Source organism: Odocoileus virginianus, chromosome 19 (assembly GCF_023699985.2).
Source record: "Odocoileus virginianus isolate 20LAN1187 ecotype Illinois chromosome 19, Ovbor_1.2, whole genome shotgun sequence".
In the NCBI taxonomy this organism is placed as follows: Eukaryota; Metazoa; Chordata; class Mammalia; order Artiodactyla; family Cervidae; genus Odocoileus; species Odocoileus virginianus.
This window is the reverse complement of record NC_069692.1, coordinates 17,944,827-17,968,839: the sequence shown is the minus strand read 5'-3', so window position 1 is coordinate 17,968,839 and position 24,013 is coordinate 17,944,827. Positions and strand designations below refer to the sequence as shown.

Here is a 24,013-nt window from a genome sequence, read left to right as displayed (position 1 = left end):
AGAGATGCGGGTTTGATCCCTGGGCGGGAAGATCCCCTGGAGGAGGATATGGGAACCCACTCCAGTATTCTTGCCTGGAGAATCGCCACGGACAGAGGAGCCTGGTTGGGTATGGTCCACAGGACGGAAGAGACTTAGCATGCACACACTTAATGACAAGCTTTTAGAGGACCATGGCTTGTTCATATTTTGCATCCAAAGTGCCAAACTTAGTACCTGGCAAGGAGTAAATGGTCAATAATTGTTTACTAAATGACTAAATGAATGGTACGGACTTTTATTACTGAGTTAGTTCTTACTACTCTCTACCTTTTCCCCTTCCCCACAGTAACATAAGAAGCAATGAGAAACTTTTAGATAACAAAAAGGAGTTATTTAGAAAAAAACATAGATATCTTGTTGACAGAAGCCAACAAAATCTAAGACTTAGAAATGTATTCCTTCAAGAGAAATGAGTATACTAAATATTTGTATTAATCTGAACAAGGACAGACTGCCAAGAGGGAAACAATATCACTGAACAGCACCTATCCTGTCCTACTCTGGTCTGTTCTCCGTACTGCAGTCAGAGTTTGAAACTTTAATATTTGAATGTGTTAGATTCGTCAAACCTTGCTTAAAATCTTTCAGTGGCTCGTCATGGCACTTTAGATAAAGTCTCCACAAGGCAAACATGTTACCTGACCCTGCTGCCCACCTCCCCCGTCTTCCTAGCTCTCTATTCCCCAGAATACAGGTATTTGGGGGCTGCCTAAGGACCTTTGCACATACTTCCCCCTCTGCCCAGAATGCTCTTCTCCTTCTCCTCTGGGCCTGATTCTGCTTCTCTTCCAAGTAAAAGATCCTGCACTTAGAGAAGCCTTCCCCATACAACATTACAGTCGTAATGAATTAATGTGCCATTTCTATTTGCCTTCTTTTCTAGATTATAAACAAAGGGAAGTGAGACAGCCCTGTTACTGGTCTGTCACAGTGCCTAGCATATCAGAAATACTGAATTTTTAACCTATGTCAAAATTTTTTATTCTGACAATAGGATTTTCTTTACTAACAGAGGAAATGTCACTTGTTAAATTTCTAAATTCCTTGAAACAATATCTACACTAATCTTACACTGCATTCAAGTAAAATATGTTAAATCTTAATAAAATATTCCAAAATTAAGTATCTAACATATAACACTGTACTTTCTTAAATTATGGAAAGTTTTCTCCAATATTATTTTCAAGTATACTAATATCTAGAGAAAAGCAACCAATAAACCTAAGATTAGAAGTGGGAATCACAACTTTAATAATTCTCCTGAAACAAAAAATAAAAAGTCATGAACAATTGTTTTATATTTAAACTAAATCAGTAATAACAGGTTTTTCAATGAAATTAAGGTGAAGAGAAGCTAATGTTAGATAATTTTAATACTTCTCAGAGGCTAGGTCTTTAACTTTATAATTATATATCTACTGAATGTTTTCAAATCCAAAGAATTGTAATTATTTTTAGTATCTTGCCATAGGAAATGGAAATAAATGTATTTACTATTACAGTGCTATCTAGAAGTTCTTAATACTTTTCAGGTGTCTTCTGGGTCCTAGTACCTGTGAAGGCATAGACTGTTCTGCATTTCATCACAGTCCCACTGCAGTATTTTGCAAAACAGATATACACATACACACACTCAACACACATTAAAACTACTCGGGGGGCAGGTGGGAACTTCCCGGTAGTCCAGTGGTTAAGACTACACACTCCCAGTGTAGGTAAGGGTTCAATCCTTGGTTAGGGAACTAAGATCCTGCATGCTGTGTTCAGTTTAGTTCACTTTCTCATTTGTGTCCGACTCTTTGCGACCCCATGAACCACAGCACACCAGGCCTCCCTGTCCATCACCAACTCCCGGAGTCCACTCAAACCCATGTCCATTGAGTTGGTGATGCCATCCAATCATCTCATCCTCTGTCATCCCCTTCTCCTGCCCTCAATCTTTCCCAGCATCAGGGTCTTTTCAAATGAGTCAGTGCTTCGCATCAGGTGGCCGAAGTATTGGAGTTTCAGCTTCAGCATCAGTCCTTCCAATGAACACCCAGGACTGATCTCCTTTAGGATGGACTGGCTGGATCTCTTCGCAGTCCAAGGGACTCTCAAGAGTCTTCTCCAACACCACAGTTCAAAAGCATCAATTCTTCGGCGTTCAGCTTTCTTCACCGTCCAACTCTCACATCCATACATGACTACTGGAAAAACCTTAGCCTTGACTATACAGAACTTTGTTGGCAAAGTAGTCTCTGCTCTTTAACATGCTGTCTAGGTTGGTCATAACTTTCCTTCCAAGGAGTAAGAATCTTTTAATTTCTTGGCTGAAGTCACCATCTGCAGTGATTTTTGGAGCCCAGAAAAATAAAATCTCCCACTGTTTCCCTATCTATTTGCCATAAAGTGATGGGACCAGATGCCACGATCTTAGTTTTCTGAATGTTGAGTTTTAAGCCAACTTTTTCACTCTCCTCTTTCACTTTCATCAAGAGGCTCTCTAGTTCTTCTTCACTTTCTGCCATAATGGTGGTGTCATCTGCATGCTGAGTGGTATGGCCCCCCAAAAAATAATGTCCAAAAACCCTACAGCTAAAACTACGCAGTATTTTACCACATCTTTTTTAAGCTAGGTATAGATATCACAGTTCCATCTCTTCGTTTTCTTTTCCCAGGGTCCAGGCTGAATCTCTGATGTTTCTTTCACATAGTTTCCTGCTCTCCTAACTTCTCAGGAGAGGATTCTGAACCTTCAAGGTCAGGTTCACTTGTCTCCTGTCGCTGCTTAGGGCTTCTGTCAAGGTCATGGCCTCAGTTAGCTGAGAAGAGGTGATAACGCTGGGTCCTTTTCCATCCCCTCTACCTCAGTATCTGCTTGCAGCCATTCTTCCATTAAAAGGTAGTAATGTTATTCATTTAACATGGGCAGAAAACTGATGAAAATATAATTTTTTTTCAATAGACAGAAGTACAATTTCTAAAGAGAGAATTTCTTTCTTCCTAATATAAAACTTAAGAGCCAGTAGAACGAGTATTGAACTTATAGAACCAAACTGATTCAAAATTTTGTGTTCCAAATAGTCTAGACCAGTGCTAACAAGAGTTATAATTGAGACCCACACGTGTCACTTTAGAAAGTAAAATTATTTTTAGGCATATATTTAACCCAATATATCCCAAGCACTAGCATCTCAACATGTAACTAAATAAAAAGTACTGGTGAGACATTCCATATTTTTTATATTAAATTTTCAAAACCCAGTATATATTTTATATTGACATCTCAAATTGAAAGAAGCTCACTTCAAGTGCTCAGCAGTCATAGGTGGCCTGTTGCTACCATATTAGACAACACTCATCTAGAAATCAGAAAGCATTCTGCAACAGCCTTAAACTGGCTTTTCTGTCACTCTTGATCAACAGCATTGATTTTGATGCTCCATTTCTTATTTCATGTCATTGTTCTTTCCTACTGAGCGTGAAAAATGCCCAAGTATCCTGTGACTGTAGAATCAATAAGTCTAAAACCAAACTCACCACCTTATCCCCTTTCAGTGAAGTAGTCTGTTGTGACCTTCCTCTCTCAGATGATCATCTTCTTTCCATTATCTTCGTTTCAAATCCTGGGCCAGCTTTAACATGTCCTTCTCCTTTACCAAAGTATTCCATCAGATTTGTTCCTTTATGATTTCTTTTGTAATTCTCAGTGAAATAAACTTAATTCAGGTCCTATTTGGGTGGCATTATTTGCACTTCATGTATTTGACAACTTCCTCTTTGGATGCCTGCCTCGGTTTTTCTTTATTCAGCAACACCTGAGAGCTGACTATATGCAAGGCACATTTTAAGCTGCTGGGATGCGGCAGTGAACAACACAGGTAAAGACCCAGCACTCATGGAACTACATTCTAACAGGAAAGAGAATCAATATGATGCTATGTGGAAACACATGTTTTGAAGAAACACAAAGCAGAATAAAAAGACAGAGTGACAAAGGGAGGCTATTTTGGGGGAAGTGGTCAAGGAAGATCTTTTTGAAGAATTAAGATCTGTGCATAGGGCTTCCCTGGAGGCTCAATGGTAAAGAAACAACCAGCCAATTCAAGAGACACGGGTTCGATCCCTGGTCCAGGAAGATCCAAAATGCCATGGAGCATGAATTGTGAACCACAATTACAGAGCCTGTGCTCTAGAGCCTGGGAACTGCGACTACTGAGTCCATGCCCCCCGGAGTTGAGCTCTGCAACAGGAGAAGCCACTGCAATGAGGAGCCTGTGAACTGCAACAAAGAGCAGCCCCCGCTCACTACAACCAGAGAAAAGCCTGCCCAGCAATGAAGACCCAGCACAGTCACACATAAATATTTTTTGAAAAAAAGATTTGAGCAGAGAATTGAACAAATTGAGGAACAAGCCATGTAGATCTGGGGAAGGTGGACTCCATAAGCATTAGAAGATGCAGAGGCCCTGAGATGGATTAAGCTTGGTGCATGTGGTTCAGAAACTCCCCTCCAAGTAGTCCAGGATGGCTGTAAAAAATGAAGGGAGACAGCGCAGCAGATGATGCTGGCCATGCAGACAAATCACGAGGTTCCTGCAGGCCACAGTAAGAGTGTGGAGTACACTCTAAAAAGGTGATGGGAAGCCACTGGTGGATTTGAAGATTACAGTAACATCATCCAATTAATATTTTAAGAGTACCACTTTGGTTGGATGGAAAACAATTTGTAGGTAGGTAAGAGAAGAAGCAGGGAAACCAAACATAGGTTCCAGGTGAGGCACAGAAGGGTGGCGGAGGAAGTGGTAGGACATGAGCAGATCTGGATATTCCTGGAAGGCAGAACAGCAGAAGATGCTGGTGGTTGGCTGCACAACAGGTGAGAGAGGAGGCAGCCATTCATACTGCTTAGATAGCTAGGCAGGGAGGAACGACAGTATCTAGCAGGAGCGGTCTGGCTTAGGCTGAGGTGGTGGAGGGATGCATGATATGTATTCAAGAGCTCTGTTTCAGACACTGTAATTTAGATATTTATACTGAGATGTCTCCATCTAGTCCTCACTTCAACATTAAGCTTTCAAAAAAAAAAATTCAGCATGTTATTCTGCTATCCACAAACCTTTGAGAGGATCTCATAGCTTATTGAGTAAATTTTGACCTCCTAAGACGAGAAGTCGGAGAAGGCAATGGCAACCCACTCCAGTGCTCTTGCCTGGAAAATCCCATGGATGGAGGAGGCTGGTGGGCTGCAGTCCATGGGGTCGCTAAGAGTCGGACATGACTGAGCGACCTCACTTTCACTTTTCCTTTCATGCACTGGAGAAGGAAATGGTAACCCACTCCCGGGTTCTTGCCTGGAGAATCCCAGGGATGGGGAGCCTGGTGGGCTGACGTCTATGGGGTCGCACACGACTGAAGCGACTTAGCAGCAGCAGCAAGATGAGAAGTCAAAGTTTTTCACAATGATCTCTCTCCCCAACTGTCCTGTTATTTTTCTGTATTCCTTACAGTGTCTGGGAAATTTGAGTATATTTTGTCTGATACATTGAGTATAAATGTCTGATAAATGAATAAAAATATTTGTGTTCCCCCTTTACCTTATTCAAAGGCCACACTAAAGCTGACCTCCTCAATGAAATCTTACCCAATCACAGTGGCTATATTACTTTTCTCTAACTTAATACTCCTACCCAGCAGTATGCTGGTAAATCTTTTAAAAGCTCTCTGAAAAATGAAGCCCTCACCTGTAGCATTTGCTACACGTAGGATGTAAACACTCTCACCATGGATGACTGCAAGCCATGATGACCCTGATGACTCTGAATACGGAGTTGAGAAGGTATGGGCGCAATCAGCTTGGTGAGCTGGCGGCACTCCGACACCATTGCTTCTACAGTACTAACCGTCCAGACCATTTATAAAGTCACTTACTGCAGAGTGATTTTTACTGCGGTATCTGTACACAAGCCTTTTCCCTATTAGACTGTTAATATGTGGAGGGTAAAAACTGTGACGTATGCATTGCTACAACCAGCTAAATGACCTTGGGGCCTCAGAGTTCAAAATGGAGAGTCAGACCTAAACTACAGAATTCCATAATTCTATGTCTGAATGATCCATGTTTCTCTCAAATTTCTCAGTTCACTAATCTGAATGGGGGCACTGGAATATGAAATCATACTTCCTTATTATTCCAAAATAAAATCTTCCTTGAAAAAGATGAAATAGAGAAATAAATGATGACAGTTTAGGCTCACAAATAGAAAATATGATCAATGAGGAATCTATATAATCATTTTTTAACTAAAGAAAAATAAGACTGTATTTCTTCTACTTTAAAGGAATTCAAATGTACACACCCACTAGCCTAGGAAGCAAAATTAGTTTTGGACTAAAGTATAATCATTGAATAGAAAAAAAAGAACACAATGAAATAATAAAGGAAGACTAAAGATATAAAGTTAGGCTCCGATTGGAGCATAGCATGAAAATAAAAGCTTCTGGAAATTTTCATAAAGTAAAAAAACATCGAATTAAAGAAAAATAAAATTCTCATGCTTGTCTATGCCCACTTTTCTGATATGTAGGCCATGAGGGTGAGTTTAAACCCATGTGAAAGACAAATTCTTTTACTTCTTCTTTGCTCTAAGTAGGATGAAATACATGTAAGCTAAGGCACAAAAATTAGACTTGTATTCAGCTTACTCAGAAATTATTAAAATACAGATCCTCTAATACCTCTTGTAACAGATGCTTCTGCCTAAGCCCTGTTTCCTGTTCTATTCACCACTCTGTACTCCCTTAATTTCACAAAGCCCAAGCCAGGTCTGTCTTCCCCAAGTGTGGAGGGGTGCAGGCAGTGCTGGGGTGACACAGTGAAACAGCCGTAGGAGGCAGGGCAGGGGAGCTTTGAGGAGCAGGGATGAGTAGGAGTCAGGAAGCTAGAGAATGGCAGAGCAGGCGTCAGACACAGACTCTAGGAAACCATCCAAAAGAATTAAGAGAAGAAGACCCAAAGGGCCAGGAAGGGTCTTCTGTCCAAAACAAAGTTCCATTAAAAAGACTGCTGGTCCTGCTAGAATGTTTCCCATCTCATATATCTACAAAGACTGAAACCTCTAATAGAACACTCACTTCCACTTTAATGTGAAATCCTTTGTTTAGTTTTCTCTTAACTTTCTACAGGTAGACAATCCTGAATGTAACAGCTATTTGCCAGCTTATCTACAGCAATGGGTGTGCCCTACATGTTTTAGAAGTGGGAAAAAGGAAGATGTTGTAATTTTGGAAATGGTCTGATGGCCTGAAGCAGAACAGAACAGTTTCACCTTTGGAGGCAATTAATTCTTGTTTACCTTGATAGTTATGGTTAATCTGCTTTGAAAATGGATTTTAAAATTTTTTTCTGTAAAGTTGGCAAAAATTGCAGCCACATGTAACAAATTATGTTATAATACATAGAACTAGAACCAGATGCAAAACATTATATCCCCTTGGGAATGAACAATGTAGACTGAATGTCCAAAAAAAAAAACCGACAAGGATACCAGAATATCAGAGAGGCATGGAGGAAATCTGAGTAAATGAATAATGAATAAAATAACTTGATAGAAAACAGGTGGGAGAAGCAGTGTGCCCTCTTTACAGTGCCAAATCCGCTAGAAAATGTCTAGCTCAGTAGATCCTGATTGAAAAACAAGGCGGACTTTAAAGGATGTTTTTCATTTTTACTGTAAATTGGATTATGTGGTAAAATTAAACCTTCCTAAGTACAGAACATCACAGAGGAGAATTACCACTCTATCCAGTAAAACAAGTCCTTCTAGATCCCTAAGGAGGGATGTAAAATACGTATAGAGAAGGTAACTAATAAGGAATGCTAACATGGTGACCAACTTCTAGTGAGAGCTGTTTTCTTATTTTTGTGTGAGTTTCAAAGGTTTCAAATTTATTCACAAAACCTCATAAATATTCCTGGAGGTATACTCCCTTTCCAGAGTAACAATGTAAGTTACTATGAAATACCAGTCACAAATGGGCAGGCTCAAAGTACTCTGGAAAGATACTGCATGTATGTACTTGTGTAATAAATAATCCTCCAAAAAAGCCTATGCTGTTTATTTTGAAATTCATCGTGATCACAAATAGAAAGATAATAGTGGATTTCTGGCACTAAATTGCTGAGCTGTGGCTTGTCGAGTTCTGCACTTGCTTATCAACTGGTGACTCATGCAGTCAGTCCTATTTAATTATTAGCTTTGCAGGAGACTGTTAAGAATTCATAAATTGAGAAGTTGTGTAAATGAGTGAAAATGTGCAAATTCGCTTAATTATAGTTATAGATGCTCTGGAAATAAGCGAGCCTGACATAAGAAGATAGATTTAGAAAAACCACCACCTTTCATTTATGTCATTTTGAAGCATAACATGCAACTTCTTGCTGGTGAGAAAGAAGTAAATTGCTCACTTCTAGTAAGTGGTTTTAGGAAATTGGGATAACATTTAATAAATTTTACCCTCCATTGCCCAAATGGTATCTAATGGCTTGGAAAAAGATGTTATACTTTCAAACTAAAACTTTTCCATTTAGAATCTTTAATTTGTTCAGTTCAAATATTAAACCAAACAACTGTAAGTGATTCTCAATATTTAGGACTGTAGATATAACATAATTATTAAGCACACTATTTCCTAAGTTTAAGAACACTTCCTTAATTTCATACAATCTAAAAAATTTGTTAGTCCTATAAAAAATAACAAAATACAGTGAATTAACATACAATGTTTTATATTTCTTTAGCTAGCAAATGTCAAGGAAAATGATCTTCCCTAATCCACAGACTATTAATTACCTGGTTTAAAAGATCTTCTACTTTCTTCTGCCATGAATCTCTGGCTGCATTTTTCTCTCGCTCTTTTAACTGCAAAAGTTGAGACATTGCTGACTTTTTATCCTCTTCATGCTGAAGCCTTAACTCTTCACGAAGTTTGGAACACTCTTGTCTAAAACAGAACAAATGTGTTTAATTTGTAAAGAGAATATTTCCTCTCAGTAACTACAGCATAGTTTTTTCGAAGGTTTTCTAAGCATTTAACTAATCTGCCTCAAAAGCCGGCTCAGAGGTGCTTATTTTATCAATAAGTTAAGGATCATAAGGTAAACTGGGAACTTATCAAGATCACTGATTAATCCAATTACTGAAGGTAGAATAAGTTCTAGAACAATAAGTCCTCTGACTTCAGATTAGTTCTCCACTTATAGTCAGGAGAAGGAAATGGCAACCCACTCCAGCATTCTTGCCTAGAGAATCCCATGGACAGAGGAGCCTGGCGGGCTACTGTCCATGGGGTCGCAAAGAGTGGGACACAAGTGAGTGAATTCACTTCACTTCACTTATAGTCAAGGAAATGAAATAAAAAGTTGTCGTATTTCTCTGCATTTAACCATGGGAAAAATTAATTAAAAATGCTGCTACTATGGACTTCCCTGGTGGTTCAGTGGCTAAGACTCTGTGCTCCTGATACAGAGGGCCTGGGTTCGATCCCTGGTCAGGGAACTGGATCCCACATGCCACATCTAAGAGTTCACATGCTGCAACTAAGACCCGGCAAACCCAAATAAATAGATCTTTTTAAAAAAATGTTGCTACTACATCTTTAACAATGAGACAATGTAAGCCATTTAAATAGAAAACCATTTTTTTTTTGCATATATGTACAGAAAGATGACATTAGAGAGTAAAAATGTACCTAAGGTTTTCAGTCCATTTCATCTCTAAGTCACGGGCCATTTTGTCCACTTGTAGTTTCTCCTCTTCTTTCATGGCAGCCAGTGTTTCTTCATGCTGTCGCCTCTCTTGCTCTAACTTACTCTGAAGAATAAAAGCTATCAATAAAGACTAGTCTTCAAAGTCACTGCTGATTATTTCAAGTAAGGAGAGTGACTGCATTATAGCTTTTAAATTCTTACAGCACAATAATTGATAGCACCATCTATAACAATTATTTGCAATTTTCTGACAATGAAATCATGGTACCCATTTTATCTTTTAAATGTCCTTGTGCAAGATATATTTTATTAAGGCTCATACACTGACAAATTATTTTAAAAAGCTTAAACTCAGCATTAAATTAATACCTAAACTTTCCATATCACAGGTATCTAATAATTCAATTATCTTCACCTGAACACACACTACATAGGCAAATATAGTATTAAAATTCATTCCCATTCAAATCAAAAGTATGCTATCTATTCAAAGCTTAGGCATTATAATTGTACCTCACTGACCTGATTAAAATAATCATAAGAAATTTAGGCTTCTATTTTTATCATGTAACTTCAAACTGATGGTCCATGGGTTTATGTTACAGTAATAGACTATGAAATATGTGACATCTCTGTAGAGTAGCATAAATCAAGTGGTTTTCTGGACATGACCTGGCTGGACAACACTGGCAACCGTTGATCCCTGCCAGCACAGGGCACAACAGAAAAGGAAGAGATGCTGGTCCACCCTTCTGTTTTCACAGTGACCCCTTTCTGGATTACCCACTTGCTGTGGCATTGTTGAGGAGCAAATCCAGATTAATGGGGAAGCAGGAAGTCAGTGCTGAAATTGTTGACCGGGATAGTAAGCAGTAAATGGTGAAACCTGAATTTAGCCATCCTAGCAAACTGTTATTTTCCCTAAGTACTCTGCTTAGAGGAATTATTTTTTCCACCAAACACAATGTTAAATGGAATAGAATTACTCAAAGTAAGAAATCTCTAGCTGCTGTCCTCCTAGTTGTATGGTTCATTTCTCTATCTTCCAAGGCAGTCTAAATATTTGTTCTGCTTCATAAGACTTGAAGGGGAAAGACAAACCTTTCCCAATATCTGGAGGTCACGGAGAATCACTTAGTTGCTATACATGAGAGTTCAAATTCTTACCAGTTAAGAGAACTGTGCATGCTGTTAATATTATGGGTTGAATTGTGTTTCCAAAAAGATATGTGGAAGTTCTAGCACCCCAGTTCCTCAGAATGTGATGTTATTTGGAAATAGGGTCAGTGAAGATACAATTAGGGAAGATGGAGTCAGGCTGGCGTCCGCTATGCCCTTCGTCCAATACAACAGGTATCCTTACAAGAAGATGTAAGGACACAGGAAGGATGCCATGAGAATACAGAGAAGACTGAAGCTGTGCTGCCACCAGCCAAGGAACACCTGACTACCAGGAGCTGGAAAAGGCAAGAAAGGATCCTCCCTTAGAGGTTTAAAAGGGAGAATGGCCCTGGTAACAACTTGATTTTGAACTTTGAATCTTCAGAACCATGACAGAATAAATTCATGCTGTTTTAGGCCACCATGTTTATAGTACTTAGCTCTGTCAGCCTTAGGAAACAAATACCCTATATATAATGTGATGTTTAAAATAAACTTTAAGCAAAGTAACTAAATCACATTTTTAACCTCGCTGATATTTAGATTATAGTAGGATAATGACATTACCTCAACATTTGATAGAGCATCCTTGGTCTCCTTCAGCCTCCCTTTAGTCAGATCAAGCTCATTCTGAAGTCTTTCCTGGGAGTCCTGAAGACTGGCAATGAGTCCTTCGGCAGAGCCAAGTCCTTGTTCGCTTTTGCTCACCATTTCCTGGAGACGGCCAATCTGCAAGTAAATACAGTACTTTTAATACATCCCAGCGTAATCGACTAGCAAACAGTCACATTTCTTAAAGTCTTTTCTTTAGATGTAATTTTACTAATGGATCTTTCTTGAAGAATTTGGAAGAAGCACTCAATCATGACAGTGTTCATCTGTTGTTTTTAGAAAAGACCTCCATATTTGTGATTTCCCTTTGTCATGCCAACCATGTAAATAAATGGATACCTCAAGCTCCTGGGAATTCCTGGTTATATCATATAACCAAAGACCCATAAAAAAGAATTGAAGTAAGATAAAGATTATGCCCAAGATTGAGAGGGAAAATATTTTTTTAAATACAAATATTTAAAAAATTGCTCTTTAAAGTGGAATCACATATTTCATTTGAGCCTTGTTCTCCATCTATTTATAAAAGTGATAGATTTCGATCAATATTGATAAGCGTAATGCAGCTTAAATTAGGGTATGCTGTGATTTCTGTGTTTCCATAAAAAAGCTGTGTCATGGAATTGTTGAGTTAAATTTATACACTCTTGAAATTAGCTAATAGACAATGTGTTAATTAAGCAGATCCATACCCACAAGTGATGAAAAAGAAAATCAATAAATGAAAATACTTTAAATTACTTCACAGGAAAACGCTATGACAAAAACATCTCATTTTTATAAAACAGCCAAGCCTATCAAAACTCTACAGAAATGACAACTGGTCATTTTAAAATAACACCTGAATATTTCTCAGTGTAAATACAGACATTTACAAGAAAACTGGAAATCCTTCAACCCCTCTCTAACCTGAAATTCCCTGTCTCCAACTTCCTGTCTCCTTTCCATGCAGATGTATGTACCTGCTCAGCAACTGTGGAGATGGGAGCACTTTATCTTGTTAGTATCTTTAAAGGAATGCCAACCTCATTAAATGAGCTGGGTGCTTTCAGTTTTTCTGGGCTTGGAAATATTTTCATAGCTAAGATTTACTTGCTTTTTGAAGACTTAGTAAAAGTCATTCACTAAAATTCTCTGGATCTAGTGCCTCTTTAGTATATGTGGGACTATTTAGTTTCTTTCATAGCTATATAATTAGTTTGGCCAGGCTGTTTAACTTCTTTGAGTCATTTTAGAAATTTAAGACATCAGTTCTCCCTACATTTTAAAATTTACTAGCATATTTGTACATAATATTCATATATAGTGCTTTAAATTTTTTCTGTCACTGTATTTATGTTACATTTCCCTAACCTATATAGTTTGTTTCTTCTCTACTTTTTGTGTTGATCTGGCTTGCCATGAAAGTGTTCTGCAGCAGTGAATGAATGAATGAATGTAAGAAAAGTGACTATTAACAGAGTTAAAGAGTACTGAACTTAGTAAAAAATATAGTGTCAAGTTCTGGGTCTGTCAATACAAAATAGCAGTAAAAATACCTACCTTACAGATTTATTATAGTAATTGAATCCTAGGATACGTGGAAAAAGATTTTTTAACTAGAAAGCAACATACAAATATTAGGTACCAATCAATAAGGAAGGATAAAGCTATCAAGGTGGAGAATAATTTTCTTCCACAATCCAGAAAGTTTTCAGATAAATAAGGGTTATATACACAGAAGGAATACATAAAGAAAAACTTGTAAATAACAGTATTCATGGAATTACACAGGAACTAAAGAGTGTTCAAGAAATAAGACTCTAAAGACAATGAATGTGTTTAAATAGAAAACAACTTTAAACTTCTGTACAACTAAATAAGCAAACTTTCAAAGAACATTACTGATTAGTTTGTTTTCCAAATATAATAAAACTGGATATGTATGGAACACGTCTGTTGCCCTTCATTATCAGAACCTCCTTTTGTCACTGGGGGAATCTATCCTTCCTATGGGTCCATGAGGTCTCAGCAGGGCTTCAACCCAACTCCAGGACTGAAACGTTCACTAAAGCATAAACAAATAAGGTCATCTCATTCTGTTGACCATGGGGACTGGTCAGGGGCAGGCACATGATTAAAGAGATCTCAGAGCTTTTAAAGGAGCTCCTAAAAAAGGCCATTTCCAGTTGCACATATACCTAAGGGGATGCAAGACTGAAGAACCAGCGCACAAACAGAGCAAACCCAACTCAACAGAAAAAGAGAAACTGAGCTCCAGTGTTGACAGCTTCTGCTCGGAATCTGGTCGTGACTGATGCTAACGTTCTCCTGGGACTTTCTAGTCACATGACTCAAGGAATTTCCTTAGGCCAGTTTGAGTTGGGATTTCTTTCATGTGCAACAGAGATCAATACTCAGATTCTTCGTGTCAACGTGCACACTGAAGGAATTACAGTATGTAGAAGCCTCCTCCCTGGGTTATCTACCCACACTTACTCTTCTCTGATCCATTCTTCATGACACTCCAGAGTCAACTTATTATAATTACAAATATGAACACGAGTGTCAGCTCCACCCACCCACGCAACCACCCACATATTTGAACCCCAGCATCTTCCAAATGCTTTCTGTTTCCTTCAGGATAACTTCTAAAATCTTTCAAGGGGCTTACAAGGCACCGCGGCATAGCTCCCGCCTAACTCCCTAGTCTTGGTTTGGCAACACTCCTCCGTGGCTTTCATATTCATTGGGAAGGAGAGAGGCACTGTGGTTAAGAATTGAGTTCTGAAATTTTACTGCTATGACTGGAATTCTGGCTTTACTCAATTACTATGTGACTTGGGCAAGTCACACAACTTTTTGTGATTCAGTAACTAGTATTTACTGCATGGTATTATTTTGAGACTTAACAGTATAAAGGAGAGAATATACTGAAAAAATGCCTGGGTCATAATAAGAACTAAATAAATATTAGTACACTATAGTTACTTTTGTACTTCATCTATACTGGCATCCCTCCAATTCCTAGAAACTTCTCATGACTCAGGGCCTTTGCAGGAGCTTTCCTCAGTTTATTCTTGTAGCAAACTCCTGTTAATCACTTATCACCATTCTGTAATTTTTGCTGAATTTCAACTGTAAATTGTGTCAATAATCTTTAAGCATTTTCTTAGCTTCAATACACTGGAATGTATATCCTCCTCTTTAGGGCTTTTATACATGCTGCTAAATTCCTTTCCAAGAAAATTATGATTTTACATTCCCATCAGCAGCTTTTGGTGCTTATTTCTTTACACTTCCTTATCAATGCTGCATGGTCTCGTGTTTTTCTGAATCATTTTAATTTTATGGTAATGAAATGACATCTTACTGATTTCATTTCCAGTTTTCAAATTAGAGTGATATTAAAATTGTTTTCCATGTATTTAGCCCATTAAAAAAAAAAAAACTAAAGTGCATTTTTCTTACTGCTTTGTAAACACTTTTCTGGTGTTTAAAGACTTAAATCTTGTTACTCATACAATCTCCCAATCATTTATTCCACCCTCCCTGTTTTTCCTCTCTCATAGTTTTGTTGGTGGCTCCACAGTAAAAAATCCACCTGCGATGCAGGAGATGCAGGAGATGCAAGTTCAATTCTTGGGTTGGGAGGATCCCCTGGAGAAGGAAACGGCAACCCACTCCAGTATTCTTGCCTGGGAAATCCCACGGACAGAGGAGCCTGGTGGGCTACAGTCCATAGCATTGCCAAGAGTCAGACATGACTGAGCATGCACGCACAATTTGATAGACAGAAGTTTTAGTTTTAACTGGACAAATATTTTGCTTTTAATTCATGACATGGCCATGATATTCCAAAAGGCCTTCTCTGCCCTTTTATTTTTGTCCCTGATATTTTCATATTTTATTTATATTCATGATTTAATATTACATTTCAATGCTTAGCCCATCTGGGAGTTTTTTGGTACCAGGTTGAAGGAGGAATCTAACTTTATTTTCCTCTTCTCTTCCATTGACATGTAGTCTTAAAAAAGTACTGTCATCCACTATGATTCAGTTTAAACCTATTAACTCTGGCTTCTATCCTACTGTTCTACTGACATTGTAGAAAAGTCCTCAGAGCACTCTTGATTGAATGACCTTTTCAGGCCTCACAGTCTGACTCTAATCACTGGGTGACGTTGTGAGGCACTTCCAACCCTCTTTAAGTATTTGCTTCTGTGGTTTTCTAATACCCACTCATCCTTATTTTCCTGCTTTGAGTTCTCCTTTTCAGTTTTTTTCCCTGGCTCTATTAATTCAATATTGATACTGCTTTTGCTACCAGCAACCTTCTCATCAGCGATCCTCGGAAGACCTCTTCTTAAATGGCTTCAAGAACTGCCTGATCTTTAGCTCCAAATGCACACCCTAAACTAAGTTCCAGCAGAGATGTCTTACAATCACCTCCAAGTCAGTATATCTAAACAACTCAATGTCTTGCCATTCAATGTGTTTTTTACCCCTGTAATTCCCGTCTTGCAATAGTGGCATCATTAGCTGTCCCAAATACCTAAGCTAGACACCTGAGTCACTTTCTCCCACGTACTATACCAAACCCTATACATCTTATTTTAAAACTTTTAATTTTTTAAAATTTTACTGACATACAGTGGATTTCCAATAATATATTAGCTTCAGGTATACAAAATAGTGATTCAATAGTTTTATAGGTTGCACTCTATTTTAAAGTTATTACAAAAATAATGGCTATATTTCTCCATGCTATACAATATATCCTTGTAGCTTATTTATGTTACACATAGTAGATTGTACCTCCTAATCTCATACCCCTGTCTTGCCCCTGCCACCCTTCTCCCTACTGGTAACCACTAGTTTGTTCTCTATATCTGTGAGTTTGCTTCTGATTTCTTTTATACATTTGTTCGTTTTCTTCTTTTAGATTTCACATGTAAGTGATAAGTAAGAATATTTGTCTTTTTTCTATCTGATTTACTTCACTAAGCATAATTCTGTGTGTCCATCCACATTGCTGCTCATGACAACATTTCATTCTTTTTTATTGCTAAGTAATAACTGAACTTTATATACACACACATCTTCTTTACCCATTCATCTATTGATGGACACTTAGTCTGCTTCCATACAGTGGCTATTATAAACAATGCTGCTATGAGCACTGGAGTGCATGTATCTTTCTGAATTAATGCTTTTTATTTTCTTTGGATATTTACCCAAGAGTGGAACTGCTGAATCATGGTAGTTCTATTTTTACTTTTTTAATGAACCTCCATACTGTTCTCTACACTGACTGTACCAATTTCCATTTCCACCAACAGTGTTCAAGGATTCCCTTTTCTCTACATCCTGGCCAACATTTGTTATTTATAGACTTTCTGATAGTAACCATTCTGCCAGGTAAGAAGTGGTATCTCGCTGTTTTTGATTAGCATTCTCTAATAATTATTGATGTTGAGCATCATTTCGTGTGCCTGTTAGAACTTTTTCCAAAGAATACATGTGGATGGCTACCTAGGTCTTCTGTTCACTTTGGTTTTGTTTTTACCTATTTACTTACATTTTTTCTATATATACTCCAGTATATTTTATTGTATGTTGTGTGTGCGCTCACTCAGTTCAGTCATGTCCGACTCTGCGACCCCAAAGACTGTAGTTTACCAGTCTCCTCTGTCCATGGGATTCTCCAGGCAAAAATACTAGAGTGGGCGGCATCTCCTCTTCCAGGGCATCTTTCTGACCCTAGGGTTGAACCATGTCTCCTACCATCTCCTGCACTGCAGGTGGGTTCTTTACCACTGAGCCACTCAGAAGCCCATTTTGCTCATTTTTTGACTGGGCTGTTTTTCTATACTGAGTTGTAAGAGCTGATTATATATTTTGGATATTAACCCTTTATCTGTCATATCATTTGCAAATATTTTCTCTCATTCAGTAAATTGTTTTTTCTTTTTGTCAATGGTTTTCTTTGCTGTGCAAAAGCTTTTAAGTTTAATTAGGTCCCATTTGTTTAAATTTGCTTTTATTTCTTTTACCTTAGGAGACAGATTCAAAAAACATGGCTATGAATTATGTCAAGTATTTACTGATCCACTACCATTTGTCAGGCAGCATAACAACTGTGATAGGCCACTGTACAACAAACAAATCCAAATGATTTTCATTTTAACAAAATATTGAAAAAATATATATAGACTTCAAAAGTTATTTTCAGAAGAAAACCAACAGTTTAAATATTTTTTTAGTGTATTTATTTATTTGCCTGAACCACGTCTTAGTTGTAGCCTGCAGGATCTTTAGTTGAGACAAACAGGATATCCTAGTTGTGGCAATGGGGGATTGAACCCGGGTCCCCTGCATTGGGAGTGAGGAGTCTTAGCCACTGGACTACCAGGAAAGTCCCAGAAAATCAACAACTTAAATATTGTAAGAACATTTTAAAATACCATAATGGTCAGATTGATTGATGATTCAGCTTACAATTTTGCCTTTGGGGGTGATCCCAAAGTACCATTTCATAGGATTACATGGTTATCTTCCACCTGAGATTTTAAATTCACTAGCTTCCCTTAATATTCTATTATGATTCTGGAATTCACGAATTTATCACCTAAATACATAGTTGAACTATTTATGTTTTTAGGCTATTTCACTTGTAAGGGTATCAAGATTTATCAACTTATGAAAATAGGACGTTTTCCAATTTGTTCTAAAACAATCACTTCCAGTCTTTACAAACTACCCTCTAACTCTTTCTTCCTGTCTTTCCATAAGTGTTCCTCTTTTCCATCCAATAAAATAAGTGGGATAAAATCTTTATTTAAAAGGCAAAATTTTCTGACTTGGTATTTTTTAAAATGCAACTATAGGTGATTGGCAAGAAGCACATATAAACATTAGGATACAGAAAAACAAAATCAGTAGATGAAAAAATATATATCAGTCAGCTTATACAATATTAAATAACAAAGACTAAGCCAAAAAGAATGATTCTTTAAGTAGCTAAAGCAATTTTATATTTGTATGCATATAACAAAAGCCTCTAAATATACAAAGAAGAAAATGATAGAATGTAAGAAGAAATGAGCAAATCCATCATCATAGTATCAGTTTTTAGAAGCTGATAAATCAAGAAGATAAACCAAAAAGTATACAAAATATTTGAAGAAAACAGCTTAAAATTCTGCTTTAATGAACGGAAATATAGACTACATTGTATTAAACAAGTGGATGCACTCAGAATATTAAACTTCTCTCATATTCGAGGTTACTATGCTTACCTTAAAAAGTTTCAAAAATTATTTTCATATGAACCACAATGTCATTAAGGTTAAAGGCATTTTGATCTCACACAGCTCTTTCAGAGAACAGAAAGGGCACAAGTCCTACTTCATTTTATAAGGCTAGTATAACTTTGACTCCAAAACCAGAAAAGGAAGGTATAAAAAAGGAAAAGCACAAAGCAATCTTACCCAAGTCTAGGCTTAAAAATCTAAGAATATAAAGAAATACTATGTTTTAAAAAACAGAACAGGAAATTAACATGTAATACAGTTTTATTAACTAAAGTACAGGTTTTGTTTAAATTTCACAAAATTTGATGCATCCATTATTTGTTTTCATACCTTATTTAAGATTTTGCATTGTATTTAGCTGCACTGAGCAGCTTCAGCTACATGCAATGAATCCTGATAAATTTTCTTTTCATTGTTATTCTGTTACAAATATTTTCCTTGCTATGACTTCTTAGATATACCCATCACTTAAAAGTGGACATTTAATTTCCAAATACATGGGATTTTTAAAGTATCTTCAATATTAACTTCTCATTTTGATATTAATTTCTCATTTAAGTACTTTCTTCTCTGCAATCACTTTCTGTGTTTTTTGAGTCTTTTAACTTTATTGATACTTTCAATGGCTAAGTCAAAGACCTCTCTTGATAAATGTCACATTACATTTGAAAATATGTGGATTATTTTCAGGTATCTTTTGATACTGATTTCTAACCTAAGTCCACAGTGATAAAAGAACACACTTTGTATGATTTCAATAGACTATGAAATACTTGTACCTTGTTCAATGTCCCTGGATATGCTTCAGTGTCTCCTGGTTTACAGTCTATGGGAACTTGAACAGAATTTGTATCCTGCTATTGTATGAAATTATATAAATCTTAATTATGTTGAATTGTTCCTAGTGCTTTTCAGGTCTACTATATCCTTCTACTGTTCTGTCTATTCATCCTATTATTTCTGAGAGTTTGATATTGAAACTCCAACTAAAAATATTAATCTACTTAAAATTAACTGTAATGTAGAGTGAAGTAGTGAAAGTCACTCAGTCGTGTCAGACTCTTTGTGACCCCATGGACTATACAGTCCATGGAATTCTCCAGGCAAGAATACTGGGGTGGTAGTCTATCCCTTCTCTAGGGGATCTTCCCCACCCAGGGATTGAACCCAGGTCTCCCACATTGCAGGCAGATTCTTTACCAGCTGAGCCACAAGGGAAGCCCAAGAATACTGGGGTGGGTAGCCTATCCCTTCTCCAGGGGATCTTCCCAACCCAGGAATTGAACTGGGGTCTCCTGCACTGCAGGCAGATTCTTTACTGACTGAGCTATCAGGGAAGCAAAAATCTTAATTTATCTATTTAAAAATAACTGTAATGTATAGTGGAGCTATAAAGAAAATAAAAAAATGCATAAGCTGGCATGGATAACTAGGACTTCTTCTAGAACTTCAAGGTTGATTTAAAATTATAAAATTGATTAATGTAAACTGCAGTCCATTGGGTCACAAAGAGTTGAACACAGCTTAGCAACTGAACAACAACCAAGGTACCACTTAAGTTAGACAGAAAGGAGTTAGATTCCCAATAGATGTAGAAAAGTCAACATTGATTTGTGAGTTTTTTTTAAATTAGGAAGTGAGAATTACAAGAGTGATTTCTAAACCTGATAAAGAGCATTTACAAAATAAAACTTCAAAGAAGCATCATAATTAACTGTGAAATATTGACATCCTTCATTTTAAGAGCTGGAAATAAAACAAGAATGCTTATTATGTCTGGAGATCTTAGCCAGCAAAGTAAGGCAGGAAAGAAAATGCCCCAGGGTGAAGGGAAGGTAGGTGCATACGAGGGATGAGTCAGGCATATTCTTGGGGAGCTGTTCTAAAATGGCACTACAATATTACCAGGGTGCTAAAACATAATTGAGAATGTATCCAGAAGGAAAATCAATTATGTATTTATCAGAACTCTTCTCAGTGAGGCAACAGTAAGTAGGTTGGAGGAATACTTAAACCACTTGGAATAAGGAGGAGAACTCCAGGGCACTTGCATGAGAAACACAGATGGTCACTAAACCACGTTTTAATGAGAGAAGCCACAAGGATCACAGACCCTGAGAGAGGCGTGCAGTGGATGATCTTGAACAATCACAGACAGACTGAGCTAAAATCAATAACAATCAAATTCTCCACTGTACCCTAAAGCCATGCGTGGTACCTCTCTCTGAATAAATGTTTAAAGATAATTAAAATAATACCAATTGCAAATCATTGACCTGCCTGGGGCACCCGTGTTTTGGTGTGGTTTCTGTGAGCAGAAGAGTGATGAGAAAGTAGGACATAAAGGCTGTTTGGAAAGATGAGGCTAGTGAGGTAGGAACAGCTGTCAAGACGAGACACATCAAGAACAGAACCTGCTTTAGGAACACCAGTCTAGGAGCCCCATGAAGGATGAGCTGGAAGAGAAAGAAAAGAGGACTGTTCCAGCTGGGCTGCTGGAGGACACCGGTGAATGAGGACCAAAGAGAAAAAGTGCTGGAACAAACAACATTATAGCCTTTCAACGGTCTTGACATTTATTTTATTCACAACTTTTTTGATTGATAACACTTTATTACAGCTTATTCCTAATCTTTTCTTTTCCAGGCTAAACAATACTACTTTCATATAGAATTTTAAAAAGTTTAAAGATTTGGCATAGAGAATACAAAGTCAATGTTATGCAAAAGAGTAGAAAAAACCTCTCGTTTTCTTTCCTATAAGGCGATACTGTCCTCTGCTTTGCTTTCCTCCACAAAAGCACCTTGCTCCAAATTTAGTTGTTTCTTGTAGTAAAATTTTACCTTGTGAGATATAATTAATGTATTATGAAAAATTCAACATTAAAGAAAGTTTTTGATTATTTTTACTCTACATATGTTATCTTCCACTCAGGCTCATCTACTTACACGACATTAGCAAATAAAGTACTTGCCTCTTGATTGGCTGAATCCAGTTTGTCTTCCAATTCTTCCTTCAGGTTTTCTAGCTCCTGTTGAAGCTGATCTTTATCCTCTTCCAGGTTTAGTTTTTCCTTTTTATGTTGTTCCTCCAATTCCTTACAAAAAGAAATTTTAAAAAATTAACAAAACTGCAAATATCGTATACGTCAAAGACTCCAAGAAAAAGATTATTCTGTTTTAAATTTTGATGCTTTGCTCTTCAAATTAGCACTATACTTAAATATTAATATCAGAGTTAACAATGAATCTAATTAATCCTATGGGCTTTGAGTCTTCATTCTAAATCACTTATGATGTAGCAATTAGTCATTTTTTTTAAATGGTAAGAATATCTGCCTAATCTAAATCAAACTGAAATCCAAAAAAAACAGAAATGTGTGCTATAGATGATAATCTTCTGAGATGAGAAAAATTCTAACTCTTGAGCTCATAATTCTTTTATACTGACATAAAAATATAAAAACTAGTAACACTTCTGGAACTCAGCGGTCTAGCATTGGAATTTAGTCAAGGATTAACAAGTAAAAAATTAAAGTATCTAAAGAGCAATACTACTAACTGATACTGAAGAAGACCAACTATTTGGCAGGCATACTACTCACTACTTGACATATAAAAGGAATAAGACATAGTGCCTGTCCTTAATAAGCTCATTAAAGAATATATGATTAAAATGAGTTGTAATGGGGGTTGAATGGGGAGCTAATAACTTGTGGCTTGGTGTGAAACTTCTACAGAGAAAGTTTCCTAAGCATAGTTTGAAGGAGTGAACCAGTAAGAAAATGTGGTGAAGAGGGAGATACAACAGTCTAGGCAGAAGAAAACGCATGTGCAACAACCATGGAGGGAGCAAAGAACGAGAACAAAGCATATTACAAGTACTTCTACAGTGTGAGGTGAGAAGACTAACATTAATAAACAGCATTCTGCGTTGGGAGTCCCCAGGACAAACCCCAGGCTGATGATTTAAGGGGCTGTCTCTCAGGACTCACAGCTGTAGTCACAGCTATGATGTATTATAGCAAAAGGGTACAAGGACAATCAGCAAAGAGAAAAGGCACCGGTGGCAAAGTCCGCAGAAAACCAGACTCAAGCTTCCGAGTCCTCTCACACAGAAGTCTCCAGCAAGCTGGGACAACGCATGTGAAACACTGTTTACTAGGCGAGCTCATCAGGGACCCAGTGCCGGGTTTCTTAGTGGGGGCTGGCCACATAGTACCCCCTTGATTAGTATGTTCCACATTTCAGACTCCAAGAATGAGAGCACATGTTCAGCATAAACCATATTGTCTGGTTAAACAGTTTAGGCACAGTGAGCCGCTCTCATCAGGAAATGGCGAGAATCCTCATGAAAATCAACTTCCAAACACCAGGCCAAAGGCCAATTCTGTACCACGTTTTCTAAGAATGGCACTTTCAGGGCTACTGCGTTCTCTCTTTTCTGCGTGGATTTTCTGTATATTCATACCCTTTTTGGTAACTAAGTCACTTTTAGCTAAGTGTTCTTTAAAAGATAAAAGGACGCTGGAGAAAGATGATTTGGAAGGAGGATGGTTTTAGCTTAGGCTCAGATATAAAACTAGCTGGGCAAGAACTAGAAAGCTTTTAGGAAACTGTAAAGTGCTATTATATAAAAACATGTAACAGCTATCATTAATACATGCCAACACGAGGTGATGGCTAAATGCCTTAGGGTTTGATATCTGAGACCTGAATTCAGGCCTGACTGACTCGTGCTTAAGCTGCATGTGCTTAAGCAAGTATTAACCCCTCTGGGTCTCTACCCCTCTTCAGTAAGATGGGTACAGAAATCAAACCAACAGCAACATTGCAAGAACTAAATGAAAAAACAAGTGTAAAACACCACTGCAGTGTCAGGTAAACACGGTTAAGAAATACTAATACTTATTTATCACTATATGCTCAGATGTATATCGGTTCCTAACACTTTATCTCACTTAATCCTTAGGGATATTACAAGATGGATCTTATTAGGTTGGTACAAAAGTAACTGGTTTTGGACCATGAATTTTAAATCATTATAACTAGGCTCAAACCCATCTTCATTAATCAAAATAGAAACTATTAAAATCAACACACTTTTTCTAACAAGAAACAATTTTGTTTATTCCTGTAGCATAAAAATCCAT

The 24,013-nt window shown here is 37.4% G+C and overlaps 1 protein-coding gene across 6 annotated transcripts in view; it reads right to left on the bottom strand.

The window, feature by feature from the left end:
- The window catches only part of FAM184A (family with sequence similarity 184 member A), a 118,643-nt gene that overhangs the window by 34,644 nt on the left and 59,986 nt on the right, over positions 1-24,013 (bottom strand). For all 6 annotated transcript variants that reach the window (XM_070449899.1, XM_070449896.1, XM_070449898.1 and 3 more), the window contains exons 6-9: positions 21,836-21,958; positions 11,522-11,683; positions 9,775-9,896; positions 8,877-9,027 (exon numbers count right to left, since the gene is read on the bottom strand). In XM_070449899.1, coding sequence (XP_070306000.1) covers positions 8,877-9,027; positions 9,775-9,896; positions 11,522-11,683; positions 21,836-21,958 — 558 coding nt within the window. The remainder of the gene's footprint in view (positions 1-8,876; positions 9,028-9,774; positions 9,897-11,521; positions 11,684-21,835; positions 21,959-24,013) is intronic.